A 12,200-nucleotide genomic window follows, 5' to 3' on the forward strand; every position below is an offset into this window, starting at 1 on the left:
TTTTGTGTAGTAATTTCTTTAATATGTGCAGAAAACTCACTTTAAATGAATCAGGAAGATACTCAACCATTTCTAGCAAAGGACACTTATTGGCACTAGAATAGTGAGAGAATGTCACAACAGCTTCTTCCCATCTGCAAAAATGAGTTAAGATAACGGAAAATGAATTAGTTGCTTCTATTTCAGCTCATCTACTTTTAGAGTATTTGACTTTTATTTATGATATTATCTTGCAAATCACAATATGTAGCAAGTTTGCGTACCATTAATTGGAAAATCAGCCGTTTGGGGAGCAATTGTGTAACATTCTGGATGCTTCTCTAAGAATGATTAATGTTTAATTCTGTTATTAGTTAAACAGAGATGTTTCAACTATGCTAGGACCTTCTAAAAAATATGAAACTTGAACTAAAGCTGGAATCTTGGATTATAAAATTAGGTGAGTAATAACAAATAAAGTAAAATACTGGCAGTGTTCCTGCAACTGTTACCAAGAGATGCAAACATTAGGCAATGGTGCAACACTTTTATTCCTGAAGTGGGGCTATTTTTAGAAGTATTTGCAACATTTAAACCAATAATTTTGGTATCACATGTACTCACATTTTGATTAAAATTTTATGCATTGAAGCATTTTGTGAAAGGCCAAATTGACATACATAAGAGGGAAGACACAGGAAAGATTATTTATTTATTTATAACTTCTACATATTTGTTTGGTTTGCTTGGTTTTTTTTTAACAGATTATGAATACTCAGTCTAATATGAAAAACAACATGCCACATAACTGACGTCCATTACAATTATGCCATTTTTTATTTGCTCTCACTAGAACACGATATAGTCTCTGGAGTTTTAAAATATGTACTTATTAAACTACAGGTCTTCAGAAATTTATCTCCGTTAAAAACAAAATAAAACAACAGAAATTTGAAAAGCATTTTCTGCGTATCTTACCTTTTGTGCAAAATTACAGCAGACACTACATCTTTTCTCCTATTGTGTATTGCTTCATGGAAAAAAGAAGCTAGTGCTTTGTTGAACAGAATTTTTGCACCATAGTCAAGAAGTAACCTTACTGCTTTTGCGTGTCCTTCTCTTGCAGCCAGATGCAAAGCTGTGTTCTGCACAGGAAAAGTACAGCAATGCATCAATGAGAATCATTAAAAAAAATAAAATATGTATTTCAGTCCTTTCCCACACTGAAAAGCCACATACTGTTCTCAGTTGCAAGTTCTGAATACCTTTACTAGCAACATTAAAAAGTAGAATATTGTTACAGAAATTCTGACAGATTATAGACAAGTTCTTGATGCTACATCTACATATACAGCAGTGCTAAATCTGAGGAAGAAACTCAGCTGTGCGTAAGAAAAGCCAATTCATTAATATATTTTAGTTCTATAACTAATAAACTGCAAGTCATAGATAGGTAAAAAACGATGTCATTTACAGATAGAGAACACCAAAGTTTGAAAATCAGGAAGAGAAGCATCCAACTATATCCAGACATGCTCATACAATCAAATCTGCAAGCACAGTTTTATAAGGGCAACGTTTTGTTTTCCTTTGGTATTTTTATAAAAGTAAGGTCATGAGTGTTTTAGGAACCAAGTCCCAGTGAAGACGACTTTTGAAAGCATTCCCAGATTCTTCTGAAGGAAATTAAGAACTAAGCATTGGCTTCTCATTAACTTCCCAGCAAGATCTGTTCCTAATCTAATAAATGCTTCCAACACCAATTCTCAGAGAAATTAGCAGCACTTTCTATGTTGGAAACTGAACAGTTCCTAAAATGATCCCCCTATGTTTTCTGATACGGAACTGTCAGGCAGGTCCATAGAAGAGGTCTCCAATCCAGGAAATGGATTCTGTCAACCCAAAGACACTGCATTTGTCCAGACTTCCAAGAGCTGTATCTGTTGGACATTGCTGTGCAGAACACATGGATTTCAAGCAATCTGCTCAAACAAGCTATAGCTGATACTGGACTTTTTTTCTAAATCTGTATAAGCTCTTCAAATTTATGTTACTAACATTTGTACTAGATTGTTAAAATACTCTTGTATTGTAAAGCAGGCAAGAGGGATGTGTCTAACATTCTCAGTATTTTATGTTTTCCGTTAGGCTATCTGCTTTGTCTTTTGACTCCCATTTCTAACAACGGAATAACAATTTCAGCAATTATATATTAAACTAAGAAATAAGCTTTAACAGTGGTGAAACAGATAGACTTTAAATATGCCAGAGGAAATGAAATATTACACATGCAATGCACAGTGGAAATGGCATAGCATTGACATTTGCTCTAGAAGTAATAGCAGACAAGAAACAAATAATGCCATGTGAAAACATACCCCTTCCTCATCCACTCTGTCAGTACACTTCACATTAGTATCCAAAATGATCTGCATTGTGCGAGTGTATCCTCCGAAGGCAGCATGGTGCAGGGCTGTCCAGCCTTTATAATCACTTATATGTTGCAGTATAAAATTAGAAATTATAAAAGTAAACGTAAATGCTTCCTAAATGAAGCCTAAATACATACACATATATATACTCATATATACATATATATATACACAATCATCTCTACCTTTCTAAGGTGTACTAGTCCAGCTAAGAACACTGTGCAAATAAAGGGTTTGACAGTAGTCCATTTAGTGAGACCTCTGCAGTCACAAACAATGCATGCAATGCATATATGACAGGCCTGTTAGGTAAAGTATTTTCTCAGAATGCTTAGGCCCCTAGCTCCAAGTTGGAGCTGCAGTGGACCTGGAAGCACAGGACTTATAAGCTGAAGCTCCAGACTGTACCTTTGAAACAGGACTCTAAATTTTTGGTAGCTTCAGCTCCTAGCTTTACAGGTATGACCCTGGAAGCTTTTGCGGAGCTGCCAATGATCTGAGGACCACTGATCTGAAATCAGGACTTGGAGTTCAAGGCAAGTTACTTGTGATACATTAACCCTAAGAACCCCTATTCAGGCCTGTAAGTGAAGCTAACATCATAATATTTCCAAACTAATATTTTTTCTATCAAAAGGTTCAATATTCTTCTCAGTTTGATTTAGAGAAACCTCAGTTTCCCTAGCATTAGAAGCCTTGCTTTATAGCTAGCCCTGATTCTGTGTGTCAGGCTGAAGCAAGGCACAATAAGCTGTATTATAAATTATGTTATAAATATATTAGTATACAGAAATATAAATATACAATATAAGAGCATATTAAATATTTCTATATATTGCATTTATATTTATATAACTTCCCAGAAAATGGACATAAAATATAGGGTGATGATTCTTTTTTGCTTTAATGAATAGAAATTAATATACTTACCAGAGAAACAGGGCCCCTCTCTTCAGAAGAAACTGAACTACCTTCTCATGACCACTCTGGGCTGCCAAATGAAGAGGAGTCATCCCTTTCTTATCACCTTCGTTCAAAAGTCTTGTGTCTTTCATATCTCTTATAAGTCGCTGACATGTATTGATGCGCCCATAGCTTTGAAAGATAAACATAGAAATGAATGTAAAAAAAAACAGAGGAAAAAATGGCATTGATTCCATTGCCTAGACTGCAGTACTAACCTGGCAGCAAAGTGTAATGGTGACTTCTTGTCTCTGCTCTTAGAGTAGATGGAAACATTGAGGCTGAGTAAATTATTTACAGAGAGGGCCACACCTTGTCTGCATGCATAATGCAATGGAGTGCATCCTTCATTATCTTCATCCACTACAAGATTTTTAATGTGTTCCATCTGTTAACCCCCAAAAAACCCCAAAAGCACAGAATTATATTTAAGTAATTTATGCTGCACAGCTTCTAATAGCTTGTAACAATAGCAGCAATACTTAAAAGTGGTAACTAAAAAAAAAAAAGAAAAACTTTAGGAAAAGTAGATTTAGCAACAATGAGCATTTAATGTCTGCTGATTTGTGGGTCACCATTTTTTCAAACAACTACTCTTTGAAGAACACAGCAGTTTGCCACTTTGCAACCCTCATTGCAACGCATCCATAGCACAAGTGTAATGCAGGAGATTCTTCTTTACTGCCATTCAACCATAATACCTAATGCTGTCAGCAGAAGGCTTGTACAGAATGCAAGGGTAGTCTGTAGTTTGTGTTCAGTAGCAAAATTTCTGGCTGTCAAAAACCATCAGTTCACTGGTTTACAGTGTAATTTTATTTCCCACATTTCTCTTTCTCATCTTTATTTCCCTGGTTTTGCTCCGTACCTCATATAACACTATCCTATGTATAGCCTTTCTGAAAGCAACTAAGTCTCTGCCCCAAGTTTGCTCCACTCCTTTGTCTAAATTTTTAGTATGATCAATAATTGGAAAGTCAATGCAGACAACTCAGAATTGTCATTCTGGTTTAAAACTAATTCTCTACGTCTGCTGAAAAGGGAGGTTAAATCCTTTCTGCATTACTAATCAAAGTTGTTTACAGGTTTCAGCAGATGTTGTACGATCAGTTATACTTGATCCACGTTTTAAAGGTTGTTTCTGGAGCTCTGGAGGCTAGCAAATTTATTCTTTCAAGTGAGCTTCAGCTCTAGCAATGTGAGTGCTTCACCTCAGCATAGCCAAATACAAATCCATGTTTGAAATCCTTTCTAAAACTAAATCCAAGATTTCATTACAGTCCAGTCTATGGAAAGCTCCTGCAGAACATGCTGTAAACTATTTCAGTCCTAGAGCTTAACTGAATGCTAATGAGTACGTCCCCTAGCTTTACTGCATGCAAGCTGGGAAAATAGAAGTGAGAAGTTCTATATTTTATTGCCTACCTCTTCAGCTATTCAATCCCCAACAGCAAAATAATTTATGGGATTGTTATTCCTTTGCCTGGCAATAAGAAAACTGTATTATTGGCTTTGAAATGTTTTCATGAGAGATACGTACCTCTGCAAACTATTTTCTGTGACACTGGGCATCTTAAAAAACACCACAAACTTTTACAAACACTCCAAAAGAAATTGTAGATGCTTTTGGTCTTTACACTTTCTAGTAAAGGTAGCAGAAAGAGATAAAATGATGCTTACTGTACCTGCAGAAATTTCTCATTTAGATGCTGTAATCCTCCAGGCTGCAATACCGTCAAATGCAAGAAATTCCGACCAAGATGATCTTTTAATGATACATTTGCTCCTAGATAAATATGGAAATAAATACCAGCAATTTCAAAACTGCTGGCTCCTGACACTAACTGATGACATTTAAGACAAAGGAACAAATGTTGAACAAATGTGTTTAAAAACCTATGAAGTAATGATTATTCAAGACAGCATTATAACACAGAATATCATTTAAACACACCCCACACTGACATGCAGATTTCATAGTTATCTCATGTGTATATACATTTTGTATTTTACTGTAGAACTAAGATTTATGTGCGGCCCTTATATTCAGAGATACTGAACACCCACAAACCACAAGGTAATTTAAAGATGCAGATGACTACGTCTTCTAATCTTTTAATGTTGTAATTCTGTTACAGCTTCAAAACTCATTAAAAGGCTTATAAACAAATCGGTTTTATTACTATTAACAAGATAAAAATATAGGAACAATAACTAGCTTCCACCAGAAGTACAGTCATTGAAAGACAGCTCAAACATTTTCAAGGTGACTGTGATTACATAAAACCACAGGTAATGCTTGAAATATGCACTTTAAAGTTTAAAGATTGATTGTTGCTATAAAACATGACTATATGTGGTGTATTTATTCCACAGTTCTGCTTACTTTGTGAAGTGCTAAGGAATGCAGAGATGGAGCGCCAGTGCCATCTCTACCTTGACATATGGAGAAGCATGACATATGGCATACACATTTTTCTATAGCCTGTTCACTCTGTATTAAAAAGGGTGAAATCATCACACTAATTCTTCCTTTATCTCAGGGGATACCAGCACTGTGCAGCTGTTTAGTTCAGCTGCTTCTGGCCTGTATGCTGAAGTACTGAATTGAAATTGAGAGGAAAGTTAGACACAGTTTTAACATGTATGAACCCTGCTCAAAGGAAGTGTATTGTATGTGTATATTCCTTTTTACCTTTTGAGAGCAGTAAATTCACAATTTTCCATGACGCACAGGAAGTGGCCAACAGAAGTGGGGATCGACCTTCTATGTCAACACTATCAATATTAGCCCCCTGCAATAAAGAATTTCAAGTTTATCACAACACATGATCTTTTGTTAGGATACCTTTCCATACATTTAAATACTCAAAATATATAATTCTAACTTGAAAATACTGGGATTGAAGCTCTGGAAAAATACAAAAATTGCAGTCATTTTGAATGATGTGGTCTTCCTATTAATTACCAGAACAAGACCCTTCTGAACCTCTACTTTATGAATACTGTTCAACAAGTAATGCATTCTGAGGTTAGTATATCTTAATCTGTATAGCTTGATCTATCTTCCTTTTCTATTCTTCATCATAAACTGTATAAGCCAAATTAATTTTGACTACAAAGTAGCTGTATCAACAGAAGACACATTTTTATTCTCCAAACTCAGGTTTTTTGGATGTGACCTATCTCATTAGAGGAAGCACAAGGACTGTAATGTGATATTCTGGCAAAAGCTCAGTTTTGCAGTTTTGTCTGTTTTTGCAGTCTGTTTTGGTGCATACTCTCAGGACAGGATCGTCACTATGGTCACAATATCATTATGATCATATCAGTGAAATACTATCAACATAAGTATATCTATCTAAAAAATCACACCAACAAGGCAGTATGACGATACAAGTAAATGCATGAATGAGATATGCTTATTTTATGATGACTTAGATACATATTTCTAGGTATTGAGTTGCACATCAAACTCGATGAATTGACAGAAGTATGCAAAACCGCATATTTTATTTTAGATAGCATCCAAAGATCATTAAAAGAAAAAAAAAAATCAATGGGAGTTTTTTCCATTAACTTGAATCACCTTTGGGTCCAGTCATAATTGGAGAATTAATCATAATCAAGAGCAATATTTACTTTCTAGCATGGTAAAGCCTGTAATGTAGTAATAAGAAACATTTAATAAATGTACAGTGTACTTTGCCACAGAGAACAGGAAGCTTCCAAAGTACGCTGATGAAATGTTTGAGAGTAACACAGGGAGGACCCTTTCCCCAGTTACCTTTCAACAGGGTCAGACAATTTCTTAAAAATGTTCTTATTCATCAAAGAAACAAGGACCTTTTTTAGCCAAGGGGCTCATTCATTTCAGTGAATACAGGGTTGCAATTTCCAGTTAATAACATAGTCTTTAATCACCTTTGCATGCACAAAATCAGATACTGTGCACCTGTCAAATGTGACAACGGCCACTTTTGACATTATTGCCCAAGTCATTGAGCTTAAAATGATCAATGTGCAAACCAATTTGTGAGTAGCATTTCTTCAAAGCTATAAGGTTTTGCAAAATATTATCTGTAGAGTTTGATTCTCTGCTTTTTCTTGTGTAGCACACTGACCTATAATTTACAAAAAAAAATTGGTGTAATTTAAACGTAAATAGCATACATAGTGTGCCTGGACTATTCTGCTTACCATAGATAATCTTTTCTGTCTAGAGGAGCTAGATGTAACACTGTGTCTGTTTACAAAGGCTTTTATTTTCAGACACGACAAGTACCAAAGGTAAGATAAAGGAAGTAATCATTTAAAGCTCATGTGCATGAAAAGTGGGTATTTAATGTATAAAATAAATGAATGCTGTTCTTTATTAAAACCAGAAAGCCATTCTGAACTGGAATTTGCTATTCCTTTTCAGTAGTAACATTGCTCCACCTTTTCTTTATCACTCTCGTGTACAACACAGCATAGGTGATACATTATGCTTGTGCCTGTATTTCTCATAACGTCTTCAGAGAGGTTGTTTTGTCAGACAAGTTTAAGCCATCAAACCTCACCATTTCACATTTGAATTAAAAATAAGCATAATATCTAGTTCTGACTAAATACAATCCCTACAATGGAGCTTCTGAGAAAAACAGAACTGTATGTAGAAGAGAATTTGTCTTCATGTAATTGTCATGAAATAAAGTAAAAGTACCTAAATATAAATAAAATGAAAGTCTAATAACTTCAGAAAATTTCCTTAGCAGAGTGGGGTATATAATGATTATGAGTCTTAGTTTAATTGCTACAAATGGACACTTGGATCATAGCCAGTAGCATTCCTGTTTACATTTCTTCTTTCTCCCACATAATTATTCAGTGGAGAAATATAACCAAACTACACAGAGTAAAAATTATTTCTAGATCATGCACAAACTTCAATAGATGGCTATATGATCCCAGGACAACCTTTAGATCTTTCTACATATTAATCTTTTAATCTTTTTGCATACCTTAAAGAAAGGTTTTCTTGCTGGGAAAATCAGATGAAATTCGATTCATATTTAGCATATATTCCTCATTTCATATTCTAAAAGTGAGGATGACTAAACCAGATTGTCATATGTGATAAAAGATGTTTATTAAACCTTTCTGAATAAGTAAAATGGCAATAAAAGGTTTTAATTTTCTGTAATATTCTGTAACTGTAGAACATTAATAAGGAGCCACAACTACCATTGTATTGCAACTGTCAATTATGCATTATGAAATTATATATATCTAAATAACCTATACCTGAGAACATATTTTCCTTTATGAATTTCTCTATGCAGACCTATAGTAATAGCTAGCAATAATCTCTATAAACATGTTCATTGATTAAATATTTACCATTGAAATCAAATACTCTGCCAGTTCATAATGATCAAACAATGCCGTCCTGTAGGGAAAAATGCAAAAATACAGTAACATTAGAAGGGACAATGAAGTTTCCAGCCAAAAGGCAGCATTCTTCTCCATTTGTGCATTTTCTAATATTTTCAAATAAATCCATTTCAAACTAAAAGGTCGTGAGATACCTTTATTACCTAATCCATTTTAGTAAGTTGATTTGGTTTTTATCATGCAGTTAATTTTTAAACTAAGTTCTGTTCAGCTAATACAATGAAAACTCACTGTGAGTCAACAGGTATTTTACCAGTTTTTTAACAAATCCAGCCATTTCATATGTCAGATCTTTTGTTGTACCACACAATGTCAATATGGAATTCCATAAACTTCAGATTCAGTTTGTTCCAGGCAGATCTACAGCCTCAATCCACTTCACTGACCCAGTCTTCAAAAATAACTTCCTATACATTTTGTGTAATAATGCTAGAGTGGGGATAAAATGGCAATGGCTAAATGTATTCTGAATGTGGAGGGCAAGTTTACTTGAAAAAATATGCAAAAATATATTGATATAGATTGTAGTGACAATTATTTACTAAAAAAAATTTCAGATTTTATTCTACAATAAGACACTGAATAATATATTACAGGGAAAAAATGGTCAAAGCAGGAAGCACAGCTCAGTTAAAGCAGTCTAAATGTTTTTTTTGTAAGTCAGATCTCTATTAAATATTTTGATTCAATAAGCAACATAGAAGGACACTTCCAAGGTTGTGCTGTATCTCAAAGATAATAGTCCCCTTAGCACTATAAGAGGTAATAACCCTGGGTGTACTATAGTTAGAACTGACTGCTCAAAAAATGCATTTTTAAAATCATGTCATGGTTCCAAACAAGTAGAGATGCATCCATTATCTGTAGTAGACACCTCTACCAGCCAGGCATAAATACTGAATGCTTCACACACTCTCAAAATAAATTCCAAGATGACTGAAGAGAAAGCAAAGTCATTTTATAAAATATTTAGGTGGAAACATAACAGTAAGTCTGTGAAAGGATTAAGTCCTGCCTATGCTGCACTGCTCCCCCACTTCTCAACAAGTTAATGTTCCTATTCAATTTAGTTATATTCTGAGAAATCTGGGTGACTTTCTACCTTTCTGATTATTCTTGATAATTTTTTTCCCATTTCACAGACACAGGGATTAAAAGAATGCCATTCTTTTTTCAAGCTTTTTCCAAGGACAATCATTTTCATGGATATGACAGCCAATTATCTATTAAGTAGTGCTGTGTCTATAAAATTTTCTTCGGCATTCTGTTATCACTTTGTCTTCAGTCAAGTTCCATCACGGTAGCATTTCCAACTGTACCCAAAACTTACCTTAACTTCACAACACACTCCCCATGTAATTTCTTCAATTATCTTCAAATCATTCCACCTTATACTGTGTTCAAAGAACAATCATCTCCACTGTCTCTGACTTTATACCAATCATTTCGTATTGTAAAACAACACACAGAATAACACTGTAAAATTATTACACTTAAATGCAGTGAGACATATCTTTCTTGCAAAAATATATAGATGGGGAAATATACTATCTTCCATAGAGTTGGTAGTCAGCACATTTAACTAAGTGCCTTTCCACTACAGAAGACTGATGACATTTCTCCACAGCCTAGTGCTCTGGTTTCAAATGGACTGTGAAAAACTAGAAGGCTAGAGGATTATTACATAATCAAATGCCATCTGCAACTTTACAGTCATAGGGTATATGACTATGTATATATATATATATATATATATATATATATATATATATATACCAGATTACGACTACTGCTAGTATAATAGTCATGTATTGGGGATAAAAAAAATTTTTTTTTTTTTAAACTGTTTATATTATTCTTTATTTTCTGGAGAATGTAACCCCATTACATGAGGGCATTTGCTCCACTACCTCAGAAGCTGTTAAAAATTCCATTAACTTGTTCACCTACTATTTTAGTGGAGTAAATTTTTAATACAAACTGTTAGTGACCATATCTTGACATGGTTCCCAAGTAACTTGAACTGTTCTGATTTTTATATCAACGCCAAAATCTTTAAGATTCTCACCAAATTACTGACTCTTTCATATTGTACTAAAGCTATCCCCCGTGTGAGAGGATGTTCCAAAGTATACTAGGTAACTTATAATTGGATGCTGAGAATAACAAATAATACCATGGGTCACAATTCATAGTGAAATCTGGCAGACTGGTAGCCTCCTACCTGTGAAGCAGAGTTTCCTTATTCCCATCCACAGCATCAATAATGGATTCCTCACCAGCATAGGATGACATCATTAACTTTACAATCTCAGTTGCTCCTTGAGTGGCAGCAAAATGAAGTGCTGTGCATTTTTCATTCTGTAAATGGGAAAATAAAAAAACACTTAAATATTTAAATCCCAAACACCTAACCTCCAATCTATTAAACACTCCAGTGATCTAGCCCAGGAGTCATAATTCCCAAATGCCTAAATTTCTACACAAGTAATGAAACTTTAATCTGTAACTGAAGTAGTGGAACTTTGAAAAGATTTTAAGATTTGAGTTAATTACACTCCTAGCAATCTTTTGCAGTTGAATTAATAAACACACACACCATGACCTTTAATATGAGAGATGAAACAAAGGAAAACTATAGCAAAGCACAGGTAGATCAGTACAAATTAATAATCAAAAAAATGTATGTAATACAGAAAATGTATTATTTTAAAATGTTTATGACTTCCTTAAATGGTACCTTTCTTAGAAGTCATTCTTAAATATTTTTTTTTCAGGTTAAAAATAACTTGGTCTAATATGATATTAAACTGTTAAACGCTAGACAGTCATAAAATTAAGCAATAAATAAATTATTAGAACTGTATTTGCCAAAACATGATTTCAATTAGCTAAATGGCACAAACTACCTTTGATACATGCCTGAGGGTTTTGACTTTCTCCTTTTTAGAACAGCAACATCTCAAGTGAATGCATTGGAACTGGGTTTTCCACAATGCCTGCATTGTAGAATGAGCATTCTCAAAACAGTTTTACCCATCACAAAATCTGCAGCATAAATTATCTTCTCAAAATCTGTGTGTTCACAGAATCAAACCAATAGGAGAAGGCAAAACCATGTTTAGCCGTCTTCACTGTCATGATCTGTTTTGGCCCTGAAAACAATTTGACTAATGACAGATATTTTCAAAATCTTTATTTATCCTAAATCCGGGCCATTACACCAACAATATCACAGTAGCAGCAGTATTATCATGAATTTGTGCTTCCTTACAAAGAAGAAACTGTAAAGGCCAGGGGAAGGCTGAGGATGAACAAGAATGAAGAGAAAGAATCGGGCTGAGGATCCCATTTCTGGGAAGGAATAATAGAAGCTGCAAAGTAAAGAAG

General features: G+C 34.3%; 1 protein-coding gene across 1 annotated transcript in view; it reads right to left on the reverse strand.

Moving 5' to 3' along the window:
- The window catches only part of TRPA1 (transient receptor potential cation channel subfamily A member 1), a 35,648-nt gene that overhangs the window by 14,724 nt on the left and 8,724 nt on the right, over positions 1-12,200 (reverse strand). The window contains exons 7-15 of the mRNA XM_057426221.1: positions 11,035-11,171; positions 8,757-8,805; positions 6,070-6,169; positions 5,060-5,160; positions 3,593-3,762; positions 3,342-3,506; positions 2,358-2,472; positions 958-1,124; positions 41-134 (exon numbers count right to left, since the gene is read on the reverse strand). Coding sequence (XP_057282204.1) covers positions 41-134; positions 958-1,124; positions 2,358-2,472; positions 3,342-3,506; positions 3,593-3,762; positions 5,060-5,160; positions 6,070-6,169; positions 8,757-8,805; positions 11,035-11,171 — 1,098 coding nt within the window. The remainder of the gene's footprint in view (positions 1-40; positions 135-957; positions 1,125-2,357; positions 2,473-3,341; positions 3,507-3,592; positions 3,763-5,059; positions 5,161-6,069; positions 6,170-8,756; positions 8,806-11,034; positions 11,172-12,200) is intronic.

Source organism: Pezoporus wallicus, unplaced genomic scaffold, assembly GCF_028554395.1.
Source record: "Pezoporus wallicus isolate ANWC-B61680 ecotype Strahan unplaced genomic scaffold, APGP_CSIRO_Pwel_v1 contig_4131, whole genome shotgun sequence".
NCBI classification, from domain to species: Eukaryota; Metazoa; Chordata; class Aves; order Psittaciformes; family Psittacidae; genus Pezoporus; species Pezoporus wallicus.